This window comes from Varroa jacobsoni, unplaced genomic scaffold, assembly GCF_002532875.2.
Source record: "Varroa jacobsoni isolate VJ856 unplaced genomic scaffold, vjacob_1.0 scaffold_694, whole genome shotgun sequence".
In the NCBI taxonomy this organism is placed as follows: Eukaryota; Metazoa; Arthropoda; class Arachnida; order Mesostigmata; family Varroidae; genus Varroa; species Varroa jacobsoni.
In genome coordinates, this window is record NW_019213596.1 from 237,693 (window position 1) to 259,639 (window position 21,947).

Below are 21,947 nucleotides of genomic sequence, written 5' to 3' on the forward strand. Positions count from 1 at the left end.
AGCCTTGCCCGACTTACCCCGTCTCGCTTTACGTCTTTACCCCTCTCCTCCGTTGCCGTCAGCGCCAGCTGACGATTCCGTCGCAGTGTCATTGGTACTATAGGAGCAGCACTCGCATTTAGTGGCTGTAGAAGTTCCATCCGTTGTAGACATTCAGTGACGGAGCTCAACTCTCGCCAATTGTCGATACACCACGAAGCACTGGACACCGACGAGTCGTTGATCGATCTCTACTTCATTCAGCAAAAGCCCAGTCACGCTAGTAACTTACCGATAGCTCGATCAAACATACGTCACAGAGAGTTAACACGAGCCGAAACGAAAATCGTTGCTTTGCAATAACGGTACGGACTGTTTTTGTGGTGTCAGTCTCTGTCTGTGTGTGTGTGCGTGCGTCTGCATGTGTGTCAATGTTGTTTTGTATGGTTATTGATGATTTGAACGAGCGCTGGCGGTAGCGGTCAGATTAAAAGAGGATTAGAATTGGTAACAGCGCGGTCACTGTGTAGGCAATCGTTTTGCTGAGCTGAGAGGTGAACGTGCCGCAGGCCTGACTGCCGCTTTCAATCATTGTGTGCCAGCATATGTTACCTGCAGCCTCTGCGTCACATGTAACCAATAGGTTGCTACGATAAAAATCGGCGATTATCTCAAAGAACTGATTCGGATCGAAGGGTGGCGCGATTTTTCAGATCGAGAAGAGTTTCTGCTGTGTGTTTGGTGTAATGGAAGAGGAAAATAATGAAGGTAACAGCGCGTCGGAGTATTATTGTGGTCGAGTGTATCTGAATGGCAGCACATCTCCGTTTGTCTGAATGAGATTTGTCACCGTGACATATATGATGATGCTAGAGCACTAGTCATCTCGCGGAAATCGGATGTAGACAGAACAAGAATTATCGAATAACAGAACATTCTGGTAAGTTGCTTATTGAAGTGTAGTAATTAGCTACGAAAGAAGTCGACAGGATCGTTTTGTGAATAATACCCATGTATTTTTCTATGCTACGTTGCTTGCGTTGCTGGATTGGGTAGGCATTTGAAAAAATAAACACTAGCTTTTTTCGAGACACCTCAGAGCCATTTGAAGCAGGGCTAATAAATACTTTATCACCACACTACTGAACGACTTTATTTAAACATCAGTTTCGTCTGCGGCAAAATAGCCTTAACGATCCGATATCATTGACCATCTGCCTGCTTTCGCTTAATAGGTCTAGTTGACCATACTTGCCACAACTGCCCACGGCGCCCGCCTGTTCAACACAGCCGCAGCTATCCACAGTCTATAGGAGGACTGAAAGCCGCGCCAAAGCTCCATTTAAATAGCGCACCTCAACTCGTATACACTTGACGGTGCACAGTACTTCACGAGGATTTAACGAGCACAGAACCTCACGGGCGAGCGACTCAGATCCCTCCCTCACGTCCTTAGTCCGTTTGTATTGCTCCGTGTGTTCTGCTCACAAGCAGACAGAATGGCACAGGGATGCACAGCTAACCAAAGCCTGTGTAAACCCCGGAGCTGGGCGGAGAGCAGCAGGGCCCGAGCGCTGTTCCGCTAAGTGATGTGACTGAGCCAAGATGGCTGCCCCCATAGCACTTCAATCACAACGGGCGCGGTAGCCGTGGGGATCACAGCGATTGTTACTGTACGCGTTCTCACATGTGTTAATCCTTTCGTTAAGCAATATTGTGTAAAACGCGAGTTGCTAATGGGCAGAGGAACCTTTTTGTGACTTTTTGGTCTTTTTTACTTCAGAACTGCCAATGCTTGTGGACTCTAACTGGGGTGCGTGAACTTGCCTTGAGCAGGCATACGAACAGATATCTGCGGTCCGGATCGTCATCACTGTGGCGTTCATATCTGATTTCAACACAATAATAGACTGTCCTCCAACGTATGCTGCCACCGCGTTCTGGTGAGTGAACAGCGAACGATAAGCAAGAAACAGTAGTAGAAGTACAAATTGAAATGATGGTCATGTTCACGACTAGTTGAAAGTGCGCGTATTGGCCCTGAACCGCTAGTGGCGGAGAGCGAAGCACTGAAAGGCTCTGTTTGCCCCCGTTGGTGTCGAAGATCGGAGGCGATTGAATTGCTGTCTCGCTCCAGATCTTCTGCGTCTTTCGAAGCTTTTAGGGAAGTTTCGAGTTCATCATAGCTTTACTTCAATACTGTGGCCGACGGATGATTAACGGCATTGGTAGTTGTAACTGCATGGCATTAAAACCATTTAGTCAGACCTGTTTAATGCGGAGAGGTATTTTCCTAGCTATATGCTTACCGGTTGTTCACTGCGTCACCTTCGCAGAGTCGTTTAAGATGGATGTTTTGTTTAACAGATTTTTTTAGTTTGCGTAAAATCTATGAAATGAATCTGTTTTTTTTTTCACGCGTAAGTATAAATTGTACGCGAGTTTCTCTGTCATAAAGCAGTTGCTTTACTGAATAGTGTATTGCATTGTGCTATGAATCAAACTGCGATTGTGACTATCTGTGGGATTATACTTCATGAGCAATATTTTTTAAATTCTTGTTGTAGGTTAGGTATCCCTTATGAGTAGAGCAGACGACATTTATACCAACGAGAAATAGTTCTTTTCATAAAGGAGCACACCTGCGAAACCGCCAAGCGTCGTCGTCGTCTACTTTGAATGCGCAGATACGCACTTACCAGCTCGTATTGATAGTTAAAACCTGTGCAATTGGCTGCGATAGAAGCCTCAAGATGCTAGTAAAGAGGGCCCAAGAGTAGCCCAGCGAAGAATCACCGCAAGTGAGCATTGAGTACCCTACCCATCGTGGTATAGTGTTAGGTTAAAATTGTGAAGTGTCTTCTGCGGACACGGGCGCAGTGATTCTGACTACAGAACAAACGATGACTTGAAATTAACTTTTACAACTACGGACGTTTACGGACGAAACCGAGGTGACTAGCTATAGGAGCACCGCAAAACCTTCATCCTTGTCGATAAATGGCACTGTTTGCTTCAGGACGCGACTAGACTCAACCCACTTTGTTGGAGGCTTCAAAAAATTCTAATCTGAGATTATTGATTCTATAATCTAGCTTCTTTGGTTCGTTTTTCCAAATAGATTGACAAGAGCCATAAAATAAAATCCGAAGAAAAGTAAGGACGTTTCACACATGATACTTTACTAGCTTATCATCGAATATGAAAGTGCCGTAAATATCGAGTACAAGAGCGTAGCAAAATCGGCCACACCTTACAATTATTGTTGATTACCGTGAACATCAAGCATCGCCTCTCTTTTTCTGGCTTGTTTCGCTATTGCCAGTAGATGCTTAACACCCGTGATTCTTATCGAAATCGTAGGTCTGGTCGAAACGGGTAAGCAACCCAGAGCTAGTTTTTATGCGAATGGAAATAAGTGATGCGCTGTCTGTATTGATACAACGACAAAATGCCCTCATTTCAAAGCTCTTTCACCGCGTATATGTTCACTAAAAGAAGGAACAAAGCTGCCATTTTAATCGTATCATAATTATCATCGTAAATTAAACGGGAATCATATCTCAGCCATTTCGACTGGGCTAGTCTTTTCTGGGATGCTGACGACGGTAGTGGGCTACGATGAAAGACACGATATCTACTATTACCGCTGCCACTGCAGGAATGGCTGTAAATCGTTAAGTCGACATGAACGCGTGATGGACCGATGTTGACGCTTATCTTGGCTGGCAATAAACGTCCGCTGTTGCTATTACTACCTTCAACTTGGAAGGATCTGCTATGCCTTTTTTCATCCGCGCACACAGAAGGTGCACCAGCTTTCTTTTGACGCTAGCTTTTGCTCTCGGTTGTAAAGCTTACCTCGAATGGCCAAAGCAGTGGCCGTTCTATGCTCGGTGTTGGTAGAACAGAGGTCTGAACGTGCGAAACCTGCGCTTGGTCCCACATGGAGCGCCCGACTCACAGGAAGATTGTTACGACTCTAATGATCTATCTGCTAAACCTACCCAGCGAAAGAACGAGAGCTAAAAGTAAAATTCTGGCAATCGAAACATCTAGTCTCTGTTTCAATTACGCAAAACGTAAAATGAAACTGAATCATGTTTGGTTACAGCTGCCAATTGTGTTATCACTATTGCAGTAGTTCATAACAAGTTAGCGTGTGTATATGTTTATGTTTTGTCCTAAAGATACAACCGTCATGCTCGTTTGTCATGCTACATCAATCGTGTGTTTGATCGAACAAAAAAATAGTGGCGTTTTTTCATCAACAATATAGATATCAATACGTAAGCTGGAGCAAATACGTGGAGATGAGTGTGTTGGATTAAACATGTCAATACTGTGGATGCTGGCGGTCCATTGCAGACGAACTGCCCACTGAATTGTTATATTGCAAATTTGTACATGCAGACATTTTTTTGAACCCTTATCCTTCATTTTCCAATGCACAAAAACTATTTAATGATAAAAAAGATTTTTATGTACAGCCCGATTCTCCATAACTGATGCAATTAGCTTCAATTAAAAGGAAGCTTAGGTCAGATAATTGTATCGCCTGAAAATATGAAACGCTTTTATACGTCAAGCAAACCAACGGTCCATATAAATTAAATACCATATCGGTAAATACCATATCGGTCGAATGACCCACTGTGTTCACAGCAGCTTTATTAATTCATATGAGAAGCGTTTACACAGGCACATATGCCTCAACGAAGGCATTGCTCGTGAGAGGTCCATCAACTCTTGCTCCAAACCTAGTTCGTATATAAACTGTACCATGCCGGTATTATAGGAATTTACCTTTGACGCAAATTCGGCTTGTATCGTTAGTTTCTACTTTATCGCAGGCTTCCTTTTCGTCGCTGCTGCTGTTATGGCCGTCGTCCGGTGATGAGGGCCCAACTATGCGGCTAGATCTAGCACGAAGCGAAGTAATTTCTTATCCGTTATTTGTGTGCCTACTTTGCATGCTCGATACTCATTTGCCTGCTTTCCTTTACATTTGTTATGATCTATTTAAACTAAAAATATAGTTGTTGGCACTTCGGCTGCGGCGGTTGTCGATGCCTCGGTTGATACCATCGAACAGGCGCCATCGCGGCAAAATAGATTTTTAATAAATTTGTCTCCTGGGTACCGTCCATAATCTTGCCTGCTTGCACTGATGCATATACCGAGTTGAAAACAGGTCTCGTTTCTCGACTCGTCTTCGACTGAAGCCCTGAAGGCGGACGATGAAGTTTCGAGCTGTCGTCGGGAAGTCGTACATCAGATTGACATGATTTATTCATTTTGGTTGCGCCGATACTGAGCGACAATATTGCTGATTAGATATAGGCTACATTCACCAGCCGAGGTAAGGCATTGATGGGAGAAGGCTGTATTTTTTTCTACGAAAATCTTGAGTGCGAGGGAAACGAGGTCCGCGCCAAGCTAGCAACGGCCGTGTAAAGTTTGTCACCACACCTCCTAGCGATGACAATAACGATGGCTACGGGCAGCGTCTTAGCGACGAAGACGAAACGAGCAAAATGTGAAACGCAAGATTAATATCAGCATGCTTGACGGCGCTAGTCGCGCCGCACGGTTGCACGATAACCAAGCGCCGCGTAATGTGTACTGATCGATCGACATCGTGCCAGGCTCGATAACTCAAAACAATCGCGTCGCGCCTTCGCACATATTACACATGTGTTATATTCATGCATGTTCGAAAAATGAGCCAAAAATCTAGGTTTTCATCTATACGGCACCTGTTTTTGAACAATTATTTCCGCGAACTCATCGACGACTGGATACACACGCACGTAGGGATTAGGGACAATGTATTTATTAGATAGCATGGAAAATCGTGAGCGCGAAGGAATCTCATAGATGGCGACACGTATTGTAGAAGTCAGTAGTAATGTCAGCCATGCGGTAATCGCAATATGGATGGTGTTACTTTTGTTTTTAAGCGTTTTGTTTAAGCGTATACTAATTATTTTACAGAATTTATAACCTTGCTTGACCTTGTACTATCAACCGCGTAAGTTTCGTTTAAAATAAATCGCTATTTGATGTCCAGCAGATGATTCGGTTCTCTCAGTAGTGAAGATGACTTGTTTCATGGCAATGCAGGTTATTACAGGTCGATTAAGTATCTGTTAGTCTAAGGGTGGATTGCCAAGTCCTTTGTCATATTTTATCTTATTACATCGCAATATTTGTTTTGATTAACAAAGATTTTGATTGCGTTTGGTCCGGTAGTGGGATGTACTACAGATAACTACTAGGGCACCAGCAGTAAACATTACCATTTAATTAGTTAATCAAGTTTTCTTCAGTGTGAAGTTGTATGATCTGGACTACTGCCCTTTTCAATGCGTCCTCGAGCTCGTTTTCCTAAGGGTTGGAAAATAACTCTTGATCCATAATACGATCCATTCTTAATGAGACAGTCTATTATCTTTTGGATATACAGGTGCACACTGGACCGTCTAATGATTTTGCCGATTTACGAGTTCTTTAGCATCTTTCTTTACATTCAGTTAACCGAAGCTAAATATTTCTAAGTTTATGTCTGGAACTTAAGCCATTTGGGACTGCTTTGAATAGCTGGCTCCCGGTCCGGGGCAAAGCGTGTCTACACGCGATTCGAACCTAGGCCATAACGAATCTCTAAGTTTTCTAGACCTATACGATTCAACTCACTCGTGATTGAACCTTATCAAAATGCTAAAATCGAGGTTAGACCCTATTAGCAGAACTAATTATGCAAATATAAATATATATATATATATATATATATATATATATATATATATATATATCTTTTTTTTTCAAATATAAATATATATATAGTATATAATAATTGAACTAGTGATATACTGTATTGCAAAGGAGCTGTTACAGTGAACCGTCGACACTTTTTCTTTCTTCTATTTTTTTTTAATGTAAATCCGCTATTCCATTACCAGTTTAAATTATAGTTATAAAACATGTTACGTTGAATAAATACCAAATAATAAAGTAAACAAAGAAACATCATTAGACTACATAAATGCCGATACGCATACAGCCAGGGACATAGCTGTACCTTAAGACGGTCTTTAAAAAATCTTCTAGTTGAGCTCGCTCAAAAATGTGAGCCTACATCTCGTCTGACACCTGTCCTATTTGTCCAACGTTTCGTCAATCGTTCCTCCTAACAAACTCCAGAGAACAGACATAAACGCAGTTACTTTTAAAACATGTCCTTATACGATTTCCTGACCCAACAAAGAACTATCTATGCTAGCTAAATACATGGCACGAGGGGTAAATATAAGTAAATTTATTGCGCAATTCAGAGCGGTAATAGTAGAGAAGGTTTATTGTAGAGAACAGGGAAGCTACGGGGCTTGAAGCAATCAATCGTTAGACGTGTGGAACTGTTAACGCCAGCAGTTGTTGGAAGTCTATATCTTTCAGTCCGTAGCCTCGTGTAGCTGCCCATCTGCCCTGGCTTCCGCGTGGATCGTTTGACTGATACGACATTTAAAAGCTGAGAAACGTAATTTACGTACTGTATTCATTCATTCATTCATTTTGACAATCGTCATCATAGTTTATGGTCAGTTAGTCAAGAGAATAGCAAAATTCGTTGTCCTGCTTCGAGAATGACTAAGCATTGAGGGCCGTGACCTGGTATTTCACCGTGCAACATAACGTAGCAGTGATAAACCTGAAGCTTTAGAACACGGTCGGGTGGTGACAAACTTCGGGATCGACGCCTTCGGCTCAATTCGTTCTAATCGATTGATCCTGGTCAGCTGTCCACCTACGTGGAGACTGCCTAGGTTATCTGGGGAATTGTGTTATGTTGCCTAAATGCGTCAGTGAAAACGATTTCAGCCGCAGGTTGAAGTGATGCTTTTTCTTTGATTTACCTTTATCCTGTTTATTGGTTCGATATTTCACTGGAGATATTTTTCATGTGTTGGACAATTGAAAATACATGCGTTGCATAGTGATGATTTTTTTTTATTAAACATAAATAGTTCGACAGAATTCAGTAGACGACTGCGTTTGAACGAGCATTTCGAAATACCTATCTCTCATAACATCTACGGCATGAACCTGTACAGTCAATTGTCAGACGCGTTTATATAATATTAGGCTTTTAGCTAATTGCACGCGGCGAACACACGGAAAATATACGATAATATGTAACATTAACGCATCTTTTGCGAAACGTATCACGGTTTTTTTCCTTGACTGATTTTCGCGTAGGATCACTAGCAGACTAACGGCGACTGGAACAATCTGCTAATCCTGGCGCCGTCGTTCAATTGGTACAACATTTCCGTAGTCTGTTTCGTCAAAGACGAGATGCATTCAATCTATAACACATTACGCCGTACATAGGCATCTACAGGCAGAACGGAGTAGCGAAATCCAATATATATAATGCCCGTCTGAGGAAGAACACAGATTTCCAAATGATGATTTCGTATATTACCGTATCAATAGTAAAACGATCAGTCTGGCTACTGCCCCATATTTTAGACAATTTTACTTTTCTTACGTTGCCACATAGTTTTAGCTCAGAACTGTAGGTACTTGTTTGTCCTAGAAAAGTTGTTTCATCATGTGCAATTTGGTTAGTACCTCGTTATTTCCCTGTAGCAGCACAGGCATATAGGTTTGTGTCGGACTTGCGCTGGTCTTGTTTGTGTCTGTTCCGCTAGCGACAAAATTTGCTCGTCGCAAACACCACAACATTCTCAAGACCTGATTGAAACGAACACAATAAACCGTCGAATGAGGATCCAAGTTACATGGGGCCAATCCTTTGACGAAAAGTCCATTTATATCCAGTCACAATTGCCCGCGCAGTTGTCTCGACCAGTTGCCTAACTTTCTCCAATATCGCGGCGGCTGCTGCTGAAAAAATATCGGAGTCTCTCCTGTTACACACCTCTTCCTATATTTACCGAATTACTGCATGTGCCGATGAGTAGCGAAACAACTGTCCGGCAGCTAGCCTTGATCCGTATGCCTGAGCAATGATTCACTAAGTAATCAGTAAGAGTTTTCGACGTGTCGGCCTGTAAAGCAGAGATTCGCTTCAGGTGAAGGGACTATCAGTGATCGAGGCAATGCTTGGGTGAGCCCATCACGGGCTACTTGCGAAGGGCGTACACGTTTACCGTGGTCATATATTGGGAGTGCGGTATGCAAGTCCAATGCAACAGATTAGCAGGGTCTTTCTTCAAGCGTATTGTGATGACACAGCGAAACGGTGAAACTAATTGGTGTCGGCTGGGTTTAACCTACTGATTGTGCTCTAGCGGTGGTGATAATTGACGGAACCTTAAATGGCTGAATTGCTGAAATCCATCGCTTCACCTAATTCAAGCGGTATATAACCATAGGACGGCTCATTTCCTCCAGAAGATATACGAAGAAGGAACTACCACGGAGATCGGGATCTTTCGACTAAACAGTAGCGGAAGGGTCCAAGTTAGATTTTGCGTTCAAATGTTCGAAATACCGTTGGTTCCTAAATTATGATTTTGTCATTGGTGCACGTTAGTTTCTGTTGCATGTACTTTCTAAATATTATACGAGTGCCTATCGTATCATGAAAGTTCGCAAAGTACAGCTTTGTTTGTACATACTTTCCTTCGAAGGTGCTGTAGACGCAATATTTTGTTATGAAGTGAAGTGGACTAAGATGGCGTGGTTATCTAATTAAAAGCTAGAAACACATTTAGACCGTTGCGATTTGGCGAAGTCGAAGTTTTATATGAGCACTTAAACTACTGAAATTAACATTACCACTATTACCCGTTCGTGCATTCATTTGAAGATCATTGACGTACCCAATTTGCTGGCCCACAGGCATTACTCTAGCTATAAGTAAGCCATATGGTATCATATAGTTGTACGTGCGTATAAATTTTTTTTACGTCTCGAATAAATAACATCTTGCCCCGTTGTGTGCTTTCTTTGTTATTCTCACTACTATGTGCTATTACGATTATGTGATGGTCCATGCTTGAAACCTGCAAAACGCGTTAACTGTTTGGCTTGCTGAGTCCGAAGCCGCTCTAAACGATGTTCATATAATAGACGATGAAAGCGAATGGTGAAACGCACCACATCAGCGTAAAATTCGAAGTAGAATTTGTTAAGGCGATTGCGTCGAACGCCGGTAGAACATTTCTTTGTTATAAAGATTTTTTCGCGTGAAGACTTTTTTTTTGCTTCTTTGTTACGTGAGATCTTCCTTAGATCGCTATTCATTTTGACGATCTAGGCAGCTATGCTGCGTAAACAACCGCTGATTTTTGCATAACATAAACTGATATATTGTCGTGAAATGGGTACACTAAGTAGAGAGAGAAGTTTTTGCTACTCAAACGATCCATTATTTATATGACTATATCTCGCAGAAATATATTCTTAGTATTACATTTTTTCCATCAACAAAGGAGAAACATTGCCATGGCATACAGGTGATGCGAGGCCACGAAGCTGCTATATTTTTCGATACATTTTCGGCCGTCTAATTTTCGGGTCTTCTGAACTGGCTTAGCTACCGTGACACACTTTGTTATGCTGTACTTATAAGTTTCATGTGAAACATATAATACGCAGTAGGTAATAATTTACAGGAATATCTTTTGATAACTGGCTAAATATATAATGTCAATACATGCTACAGTTTTCTTTTATTACAAAGAGTCCAAGAGCCATTTTTTTAATGCTTAGTGGGCACGTTTTTCCCTATCGAGAGTAGTCGTAGCGTACAATGGCAGATTCGAATAAATACTAAATATATCAATAATGTCGAAATCAAGCAGTTGAACTTGGTATTCGTTTAATTGCAGCACAAACATCATCGACACCCTGCTTTGATCGAGACGGCATTATGGGGGTGTTTCCATGTTTCAACAAATCAAGCCACAGCGGCTTTGTGCTGCTCGCAGGTGACCAGCGCCTACTCCGACTACGCGCGGATATGTCATCAACTCAAGCAAAAGACATCACACTTCCACAAGGTAACCGTATTTTTTGCCTAAGATACTTGCTACTTCCCCTTAAATAAAGCAACTTAGTTAACATCACGATAGACTAGATCTATAGATTGGCGGAAGCTAAATTTAGAACCGTTCTTATTTCCAAAAATTAAAGGATATTCATGTTTCGCCTGATGTATACGTTTTTGACCTTCGTAAACAGTAAATGGCGCTGCTTAAATTAATTTGGCTTCATCGTACGACTAACTTTGAAGGAACTGTGGTTCTTATAGGCGAAATATCTTCGATCGCTGCAATGAGCGCTCGGAAGCTCGTCGTTGTCTGCGGCTATGATATTTACCTCTGCACAAAAGGCAAACCTCAGAAGATTTATGAAGGCGGAACAATGAAACCACTCATCGGATGCTTTGGGAGTAAGTTGTTTGGGGGACTGGGTGCGACGTACATCCGCTTCTCATGCTAAATATTCGTCTGCTTCCGATGTTTTCCAGTTTTTCGTTGAGTGGTAGAATAGATAACCTCAATATATAAATAACCGCTCGTCAAAATTCAGTTCCGACTTGACGATGATTATCTCTTCGTAATGAATTTGTTTAAATACGATAGGCGACAAGGAAGCGAACTGTCAGGTATGAATAGTAGTCAGATTTGTTGGATGTTCATAGTTGGTTACCATTTTCATCGAAATGTTGTTCAATTATACGGATTCTCCGTTATCTGCTGTGTTTCATAGATTTTTGTCAGGATTTGTAAGCTTCGTAGTGAAATCATCTCATGTAGCGTTTTACATGGTAATGGTACAGATCTTCTAATAAAAAGATGGAAAACTATGATTTTCTAAAACTATCGCTCCTTATTCTCCGTAGCTGCACCCAGGATGAAAGCCGACTTTTTTAACTAAAAAAAGCGCTCTATTATACGCTTATAGCTATTCATAACGTATTTTATACAATATTATTTACTCTAAAGAATGGCATCGGCACTCGAATGTACGCAGCTGAAGTTCATGAAGTACAGCTAACTTAAGTAGCCGTGCCGCGCTTAAAACGTGCCTAATCGTTTAGATTGTTATATGGGCCGAAGTTGCGTATGTGCTATTGCAAGTTTAATATGGTACACTTCAGTAGAGCCCCGTACGCTAATTTCTTCGTGCCTATAATGGTGACTGGTGCCATTGCGACCTGTCTAGATACCACTGATGCGCGACCGCCAAGGGTGACTGCCATAAAAAGGGCCTGCGGCAATTTGCTTGATCGCAGCTACCTTCCTTACTTTATACTCTGGCAAGATCGCATTGATATAGAAACTGTAATACCAACTTCAACAATGTCTAATTAACGCCAAGACTTTAAATCTTGGCGTAAAAATTATGTGTCTCTGTGAGCTTTTTCTAGTCGATTGAAAATGAATACGCCAAAATGATTCATAATAGGAATTAGTGTCAGTGGGAATAACGGGTGCTATCCTACCGGCCGTTAACTGCTAACTATCATGCTAGTGATCTGGGTCTTATTACCATAATATTGTTATTGTGATCTATTAGAGTTACCTAAGTGAGGGTTGATCTTTTTGTGCTTCTCTGTGGTAGTGCTAATGTGGTGACGTGATTGGTGTTCTTCTGGAAAAGAATGAACTCATTATCCCGGGACTATTCCATTGCGCGGTTAGAAATAAATGAGTGTCTACTATGAGTTGCTACTGGAGAGACCCATAGGATCGCGAAGTGTGGAAAAAGATCATTTCACTACTACGAACACCCAGATAATCATAAAAAGCACTATAATTCGTTACGAGTCCGGACTTGTCGATTTTATATCATCCGCCTTTTACTACGTCTCTATTTATCACGTCCGCAACCGGCTTATCGGCTTTCTACGCATGTTTCGCTGTGTTGGTTCAATAAAACCCACCCATATGACTAACCAGCGAACACGTGTGTTAGTCGACATGAGATTTTTCGCCAACTGAAAACGGATAAAGTATTGCTTTCGCTTGTAACGTGCATTTATTAAGACAGAAGAAATCGTTTGCACCGAACGATTATTTTAAGCCGTGTCACTGCGCTGACAACATCGAGCCTGTATTTAGTCCTGAACTAGTTAACGTCGCCCTACCGCTAATGATAACCTGCAACTAAATATTGAGAGCAGGCCGAGATGCTGGGCATCAACAGATAAATGCGATGTATTTGTTTCCTGATCCTTTTAAAGTCGTCGTCGTTCTGGTTGTCATTGCCATGGTGGAGACGAACCCGATCTGTGATTCTCACATGCTACCAGTCCAAGCTCATATATTGCCATGGTAGGAGCTAGATAATTGGACTGACAAACAGCTTTTACTACCTTCACCCGAATTTTTTATATTCTCATGAAGATGTGTTATGTCTGTCACTTCCTCCCGTCCGTACTTCGTTAGAGTAATCTCTGCTACTGATTCCCCATTTCCTTGCTATTCGATTAAGTCAGTTTACTATGTTTGACAAAAATGCCGTATCTACCATTATACTTCAGCTACAAGCTGTTGCAATTACTTCACTAGATGGTAGATTATTAAATAGTATTTAAATATATAATGTCAAGGAATCATTATAATGAGACAATGTCGTACGCCTCATTGTGCCGTTCACGTAAAGGCAAAGTATTTTGTTAGTCGCGTTTTACCGGGGTGTTTATCTGTTCCGCGGAGAAACAAGCCTAGTGAATACAAATGCTGTGACAAGATTATAACCTGGTGTGCCTGGACGGGAAAAGCTGCTACGGGACTGCATATAGTGAAATTTAAGATTAGCATGGCAAGCAAAGTTCTAGTTTGGCGGGTTGCCATTTGTTATTGTGTCTTCTTTGAAAACTTTTCTCCTCGAGTCACAGTTGTCTGACGGATAGATTTGACGATTTGTTATCGTAAGCGAAACCGCACAGCCAGGAGACATTTGTACCACGCTTGCTCCTTTTCTACTATATTATATATTTAAGTCACGAGAACAGCAGGACGTTTTCAAAGCTGCTACGTAAAAGTTTTGTATTGAGGGATGCTTAGTTCTGGCATCTGTGATCTCAGCTTCAACATTTCCTCTACGGTTGGCTTGCCTTCGCGAAAAAGTTTCCCTTTTCCAGTGTCGGGCCATCTGATTATCACGACGGAACTTCGCTTGACCAATGAAACTGCGAAATTAAGACTCGATTTTATTCTCCTATCTAAAGCTATTTAGAACAGGCCTGTTTTATTGAACTATTTGGCTTATCTATTAGATGTTCTATCCTGCAAATAGCCGTCTTTGCACCCCCAACAACTTCGCTTTGTCATCAGCACGAGCTACTCTTCGGCACGATTTATCATGGTTCTGTGTCTCGTTATAACATGCAATCCCAGATATCTTAGCCGTACATTGCACGTCCGGATCTCTTCCACCTGTTCACATTCGCCCATTGGGCGAGTGAAATGCTGTATCTACTTGGACCTTTACGATATATGGCACGTAATATCTATGACAAGTCCCTGAAAGATTCCGACGACAACAACGCAAAAGAGTTGAGATGAAAGAAACGATCGAAGCAAAAGAAAGAAGAATTTCACACCACTGTAAATTTTGCTCGGCCCATTTGATTTGACGGGCAGTCGAGGCCCGTCAGCTGGCTGGCGTTGCTGCTCGATTTAAATATCTGCCGTTTCTCCGTGCTTCTTCCCATTTCTCGTCTAGCTTTATATACACACCATTGTCTCGTCGAAAAATGAGACGTTTTTTACGATTTTGCGTAGGAGCTAAGCAGAACAGCGGTGCCCGGCCTTGCTGCCATTCGTTGCGGATGCGTAGCACCGTCACATCTGTGACGTGAATATAAGCTGAACCGAAAAAAGCTTCTGTCGCTCGCTTCTTTTGTGTGGTACTATTGCATGCGACAGTGCGCTTATCGCAACTAATATCATGGCTCTCTCGACAGCGGAATAAAGCCAGATAAAGTCGCGCCAAGGGTCTTTCCTCGTCAACCCATTCTGCCGGAGTGTTTTCGGTGCAAAAAAGAACTGTTTTTGTAACTTTAAATAAAATTAGAACAGTTGCAGGAGAGCGTCTTTGGAATAGTATCTACTCGATTATGGACTATGAGAGGATGTTGTTAATAGAGCTAGAGGAAGACGAGCAGCCGCGCAATAGAGCAATACGGTGAAATCAAACAGCTTGGCTTTTACCGGATTGTACGCACACATAGCGAGCCAATTAAATACGAGGAGGAACATGTGATTGAAAAAATACACTGTTTACTGCGTTCCAGCCTCGTGTGTCGACGAAAGAAGTAGCCGTGCCATTATTATATGGCACCTTCGATACTGTGTCAAACTGTCATTGAAATACTACCACTAACTGTACAATTTATATGTTTAGCTTTAACGAATCAGAGTAAGCACAGAGCATAAGAACAACACAGAAATGCATAGAAGTCAACTTGAATGCAGAAAAATCCATCTGAGGCAAGTTGGTTCTAATCTCCGCTTGCCGCCACAACAATACCGGAGCAAAGTTAGCGATCCGGAACCAAGCGGAGGCAAGATTGCAGTGGTTGGATCGCGCGTTTAGTTGAAAACCGTGAAAAACCATTAACTAGCAAAGTCAATGGCTGTTTGGTCGGTTAAACGGAAACCAAACGAACGAACAAAGAAAAGCTTGTCGACTTTCGTCGGATCGTTTTGCGTTCGACGAAAAAGACACAACTCCTAGATACGATAGCATATGACATTTCGCAATTCATTTATCTACGATACGCTAATGGAGCTTTCTCACTTACTGCTCATCTTGCGACACACACCTCCATACAAACATCAGCGTTAACGTGATGAAAACGGTATTTACCATTTTAGGTCACAAAATCAGAATAGTGACATGTGCTTTCATCAGAGTTAATTGTGATTTGTGGTGGCAGCATTCTTTTTTGGCTGTTTCCTCTTCTTACAATACTCGCATTTAAAGCAATGACCAGCACAGCGCGTGTGGCTAATGAAGCGTTGTTTACTAATACTTCAAAATGTGATCAGACATTACTATATGAGCTAAACTATATATATAGTAAAAAAAAAGTATGAACTCTTTTTCTAGCTATAGGGCTAGTCACATATGTTTCAGATCGGCGTTGGTGCCATATGTAAGTCGAGATTTGGCAGTAGTAGCTGTGTTAAAGTTGTTGGAATGCTTTTATTCAGACTTAAAATAGACTCTAATTTTGAACACGGGTGACATTTCTGCTAAAGATGTGCCGTATTCTACAATTCTACTACAATAAAGGCAAACATTCTACGAAGGCCCGCAAACAAATAATGAGATCCGAGTCGAGAAAGATGGTTCTATTGCTTGCGTCTTACCAACTTCAACGTGAACTATGTGCTACTTGTAATGGTCGACCAATTACAAATAAAGCTGACGAAATTATTGAGAGAGCTGAGCAAGACCAACAAGTGAGTATCCATAATAACGCCAAGGAATTAAATATATACCACTAAGCAGTTTTATACTAATTGGAAATAACTGCCTACAGAAAAAGTCCGATGTTTGGGTGCTGCACGAATTTAAGCGGAAGACTTACTCGATTGTATTTCCATTTGCGAAATTCTACATGAAGAAACAAAACTCAGCTATTTCTGGAACGATTGATTGCGGGTAATAGAATATGAATAACAGACGACAATAATGTGCAAAAGAAAGAAAAAAAATAAGTAATGTGCTCCACCGCCTGTGGCAAAGCTCAGACTGACGGCAAAGGACGTGATGTTATTGTCTGGCAGAATTGGAAAGAGATCATACACTATGACCTGCTGCCGCCCAACAAAGCGATTCGAACGTTAACAACCGACAAGGTTACAACAAGTGGATGAAAAAGTTAAAGCGAAACTAGTGAACAGAACAGGCGTCGTCTTCCATCATGACAGTGCCAGATTATCGAGTCCTTTAGCTATCTAAAAATTTGAGAGAACTTATACATATGCCATATAGATCGAATCTTGCACGATCAGACTATTGTATGTTTTGGTCTCTGCAGAAGTCTCATAATGGCGTTAATCTAATTTCAACGAGGGAATTACTGGTCACAATTTTTCACCCAGAAATACAGATTGTAGATATACCGTATTTTTGGAACTATGGTATACTCGAAGAATGACAGGAGGTCATCGATCAAAATTACGTATATTTGGTTTAATAATACGACTTTAAAATAGAAAAAATATGTGCTTCAATTTTTTAACGGTTAGTACCTTTTTGACAACCAAATCTATCTGTTGTAGTGGGATTTCAGCAGCATCAACACAAGTGAGACGGCTCATGTCTGCCTTTTGCCACTTTTTTTTTTAAAGCAGTGTTTTTCTGCTCCTACGTCGAGGACGCGAAGGACTTCTTACGATATGCATTAATTCTTATGCGCCTACTTGATAAATTGCTTTTAAATTTGGTAAGACTACTTTTAACCGATCCTATCCAGTCTATAAGAACATTTTTGTTAATTAATTTGATTCTGTTAGCGCAAACTTCTCGTTATTGTTACATACACGTACGGATAATACAAAATGGTCTCACGTTTATTTATGCAACTTCACTTTACTCCACTGCACATCCTCCGTTCACTTCCCGTAAACAGGTCATTGAAAGATTAGCAGGTGTATGTGTTTTAAACTCATTTGGAATATAAGTGTATCTCCTGGCCGAGTGGCAGCATTTGGGTTATGTCGGGAACTGTCAGTTGGGTAGTGGGGGGTTGCAGTGGGCCACAAGCCCAATGCACGCCCGCCCAAACTCGTGCGTGGTATGTAATCACCAGTCGCAACAGAGAACGCATATAGGTAGATACCACAGAAGGACCAAGCGATCTGATAGCATTAGTCAATGCAATTATCGCAATTGAGACGCTTCCAGTCGGTTGTAGCCTCACTGGAATGACCATTACGATACTACTGACAATGATTAATTAAATCCTATTTCTTTTTGTGTGGCTTTTGCTGTGTAGAGACGCTGTATGCGGCTATTAACGGTCGTCGCGAGCTCCACTGTTTCGACAAAAAGCGGAAAACGTTTGTCCCGCTGTGCAGCGACTTCGATTCGTCAAGCGAGAAGGTGTTTAGTATTGGCAACTCGGATTCTGATAAACACGATGTACTTATTGTCGTATACCGCCCAACCGAGGCAGTTTCCAGGTGAGTCATGTTTGGAAGTCATACTAAAGTTGGAAATGAAAGACTATATAACTAGAGTAAAATTTCAACCCTAATTACCTAATTCCGATATTGTTTACTTGTGTGCTCGAATTTACTTGTGTGAACTAGTATTTAGGCAATCAAAGCAATTCTTTGACTATTTTGACGCTCTGCATGATCATGCGTTTTCAGGGTTCTGGAGATTGACCGACGGACTGGCGAACGCAGGGATCTAAACTGCCCAAGCGATGTGATGGCCCTATATCGTGCAGGCGATCGAATATTTGCCACTGGCAGCGTGTCTTCGAGAAGTACCAAACAGGTAGTCAGTTCGATAGCAACACATAATTAGGATGATTCACTCGACTTTATATTATTGAAATTGAAAATCCCACTTTGCTTAAATAGCTAAAAAACTTGAACGAAGCATTATGTGCAGTTTAGGAAGAGGCTGCAGACATATAAATATCAATTATCAAGGTGCAATAACTTAGACGAAAACGCTGTCTGACTTATAATCAGAAGTAAAGTGGTAAGCAACTTAAATCTAACTTGTAAAAAGTTGTATCTAATCTCTCGTCTATCGCGTTTAACTTATAATAGATATATCGATTTCTCATACATCATACGGCACTTACTCTTCATATATATATATGTATATTGCTTTGCAGTTTTTTGAGTATAACTACAAAGAGGCAAGGTGGCTAGAACGACCAGAACGTACCTACGGGCTCGCGAACCAGACGACCGATAAAGTACTTTACGTTCCAGGCTATTTCGTTAGCTTTACAGAAAAAGCAGCTTCTTCTGTGAATACGCTCATCGAAATCTACGACGTTAATAGTGAAAAATGGTCCTCACAAGAGTCTGAATTCGCGAAAATTCGGGCAGTTGCTTGTTGCTGAGCAACAACCAAATATGCTATTAATTATACTATTATTACTAACAGCATTGCTGTAAAGTCAGATAACTTTAAATAAACTCCATATGTCATGCGAATCCAAAAATTTAGGACAAATCATGCCGGATATTTCGAACATGGAGCGGGAAGATTTCCGTTGCACAGCGGGTGGAATGTCTACCTACCGAAGATACAGAAGTTGAATCTACAAACGAAAAAAAAAAAGAGCATTGCCTAACTTTAAGCTCCTGAATACACCTGACACAAGATGACACTAAGGAACTCCATTTTAATCTGAGAAGTCAATTTCTTGCACGCGAGCAGGGCTTCGTGTCTTTCCGTTGACGGATAAACAAAATAGATCTTGTATCAAAGCCTCAACTTATTCAGTATTCCTATAAATACACAGCATGCGAAAATAGGCAGTCTGTGAAACTTCACACCTCATTTATGGAAAAACAAGGCATACGGTTACGTATTAATTTAATAAAAGCAGCTCTACCTGATTATGCCTGTGTGAGATATCGTAGTATAGTCGTGTTTTTAAGGCATCACTTATTTTTTGACAGTTATTACTCAGTAATAGCGATTGTATAATGTTAAAAACACAGATTAAAGAAGCAACTCTGAAATCTGTTGATACATGGATCACCAATTCTGCTATTTGGGACGTGGTGTGCAGCGAGAAGTAATACGAAACACTAGTAATTTTTATAGCCACCAAAATGCAAATTACATTTCTAAGGTAATGTTTGCTAAGCTTGTAAGTCAAATCTAAAAATGTTTTACGCCTGAAAATATTGTGACCGAATTAATAGAGTTCATAATATTATTCATATTCCTATAAAGGCTGCATTTGCTGCTACTTTCCGTCTGACTTATTCTAAATTTGTGCGTAGCAAAACACCAAAGGGAACGATGCATTAAAAGCAACAGCTAAGCAACTGTTCTATGATGCGATCATGCGTAAACAATGTGATAATGGATCACCCTATTTACGAATAGCTTTTGTAGGATAAACGAACTTTATTCGAAACACTAATGTATTCAAGTCAGTTAATAAAGCTTTACACTTAATAAACCAAGCAGGATCAATATGTTGATTTTAAGCAGTTATTTCTACTATGATAGATACGTTTCTTCAGGTATTTTACGTATTCTTTATTTATATAACTAATACATGTGAATTTGCTCGTCGAAGGGTATAAATAAATGGTCTCTCCACCAAGAACTACTTTGATTCTTGGTTAAAGCCATAACAGGTTAAAACGTACTATAATAGAGAAAATATATACAACAGACAGGTTTTAACCGAGAATAAGTGTATTGTCCTATTTCATTAAAAATGAAAAGAAATAAAAATGTACTAGTTTTGTCATAAAGTCATTAGGTGTTATATACGCATTTATATTTTGAGATCTTATTCTGATATCGGACCAGACTACATTATAGGTACAACACATACTATTCACATATATATATTCGTCGTCACTACTGTAGATTACGTGCGAGCCATCTAGCGGTGACTAGCTTGGCTGTTGCCGGCGTTTGTTCACTTCATGAAACAACGTGAATACATGACATATGCGGGCCACCGAGGGCGTTCCCGATTTTCCCGAGACAGAGTTTCATTTTTATAAGTCGAACGTGTTTATACAATGTCTTGTTGGGTACAAAGATATCAAACACCAACATCCTCATAAGATTCTGTGCTCACACAGTCTGTGTAGTTACAAAGTGCTTACGTATCTTATTATATAATCGATATAACAGATCACACAGTTTCACAGCTCCTTATTTTTCGAAGACACACTTTGATAAAGCGGCTATAAAATTTATTGACTTCGGTATAGTATTAATATAAGGATAAAATATTTTATTATTATTATGTCATAAGTTTCCTCTCACTCCGCTTATTAATATCCGAATATACATAAACCTCTATTAGTTTACGTACGAAGCACTACGAGATCTTTGATTACAACTTACATCTAGGTACCGTATCATACTTGTACGAAGAAACCTTATACCATGTTTTGTCTAGCCAATAGATTTTAAGTGGTTCCTCTTACGTATTTCAGCCTTCTGCTCTCTGAGACATTAAAAAAAACTCAAGTTGCAGTCCACTGGATTCATTGAATGAATTTTCACACAACGTTCAATCCCATTGTGTTGCTGAACCTGATAAAAAATACTGTTAGGCCTAAGGCCTACATCCAGATCGTGGTATGCTGGAGTATATTTACAATGAACCGCTTTTATTTTACTCTAATTGCTTACTTAAATCTCCATCTCTTCATGTGACAACAGATTTTACCGACGAAGTAACTACTGTCAGTCGTTAAATTGGATCACATAATAACCGCTTCTATAATACGATTTTCCCTGGTACAGTTTGAGATGGCTTAGAAATTTACAAATAAATAAAACTATCTTACTTTTTTTTGTTAAATATATGCTTTTTACAATAAACAAATGGCAATCTCTGGTTGTTGGTCATGCAACTGGCATGTCAGCAAAGCATTTGATTTACTTATAAATAGTTTACCTTTGACTTGGCTTTGAATTTTGATATTTATGCTATGACGCTTAACGTATTCTGCTTGCCACCGATTAAAGCAAAGTTTACTAACTGTTTTATATTGTATTGCACATGGCCAGTTGTTGTGATCGACTCGGCGTCCTTTGTTGAGTCATTTTCTATACGATGATTTGTTTGCTATTACTAAATGTCACAAAAGCGCTTTCATACCACACAAAAGAAAATTGTTTAACTTCATGGCTAACCTTCATTCTTCGAACCCGCATGACTTACTAAACAATACTTCATCATATATATTTTGTATTATGCACTACACGGCTCTCATACACTCTCTCGTATA

The 21,947-nt window shown here is 40.6% G+C and overlaps 1 protein-coding gene across 9 annotated transcripts; it reads left to right on the forward strand.

Annotated features, from left to right (window-relative positions):
* The first annotated feature begins 71 nt into the window (after nt 1-71).
* Nucleotides 72-20,150, forward strand: LOC111262726 (uncharacterized). Of its 9 annotated transcripts, XM_022837199.2 has the most exons (8): nt 73-344; nt 675-919; nt 1,763-1,922; nt 10,845-11,015; nt 11,267-11,407; nt 17,978-18,164; nt 18,357-18,486; nt 18,836-20,150. In XM_022837199.2, exons 3-8 carry the CDS (start codon nt 1,904-1,906, stop codon nt 19,067-19,069), a joined length of 882 nt encoding a protein of 293 aa, XP_022692934.1. In that variant the 5' UTR covers nt 73-344; nt 675-919; nt 1,763-1,903; the 3' UTR covers nt 19,070-20,150. The 9 variants fall into 9 exon arrangements, with proteins under 9 accessions (XP_022692937.1, XP_022692934.1, XP_022692935.1 ...); XM_022837200.2 differs by lacking the exon at nt 675-919; XM_022837197.2 differs by lacking the exon at nt 73-344 and having other exon boundaries at nt 351-919.
* The last annotated feature ends 1,797 nt before the right edge of the window (nt 20,151-21,947 follow it).

Coding starts and splice junctions, on each gene's coding strand:
- LOC111262726 (XM_022837199.2), top strand. Junction 11,016..11,266: donor AGACATCACACTTCCACAAG/GTAACCGTATTT, acceptor TGGTTCTTATAG/GCGAAATATCTTCGATCGCT. Junction 11,408..17,977: donor ACTCATCGGATGCTTTGGGA/GTAAGTTGTTTG, acceptor TTTGCTGTGTAG/AGACGCTGTATGCGGCTATT.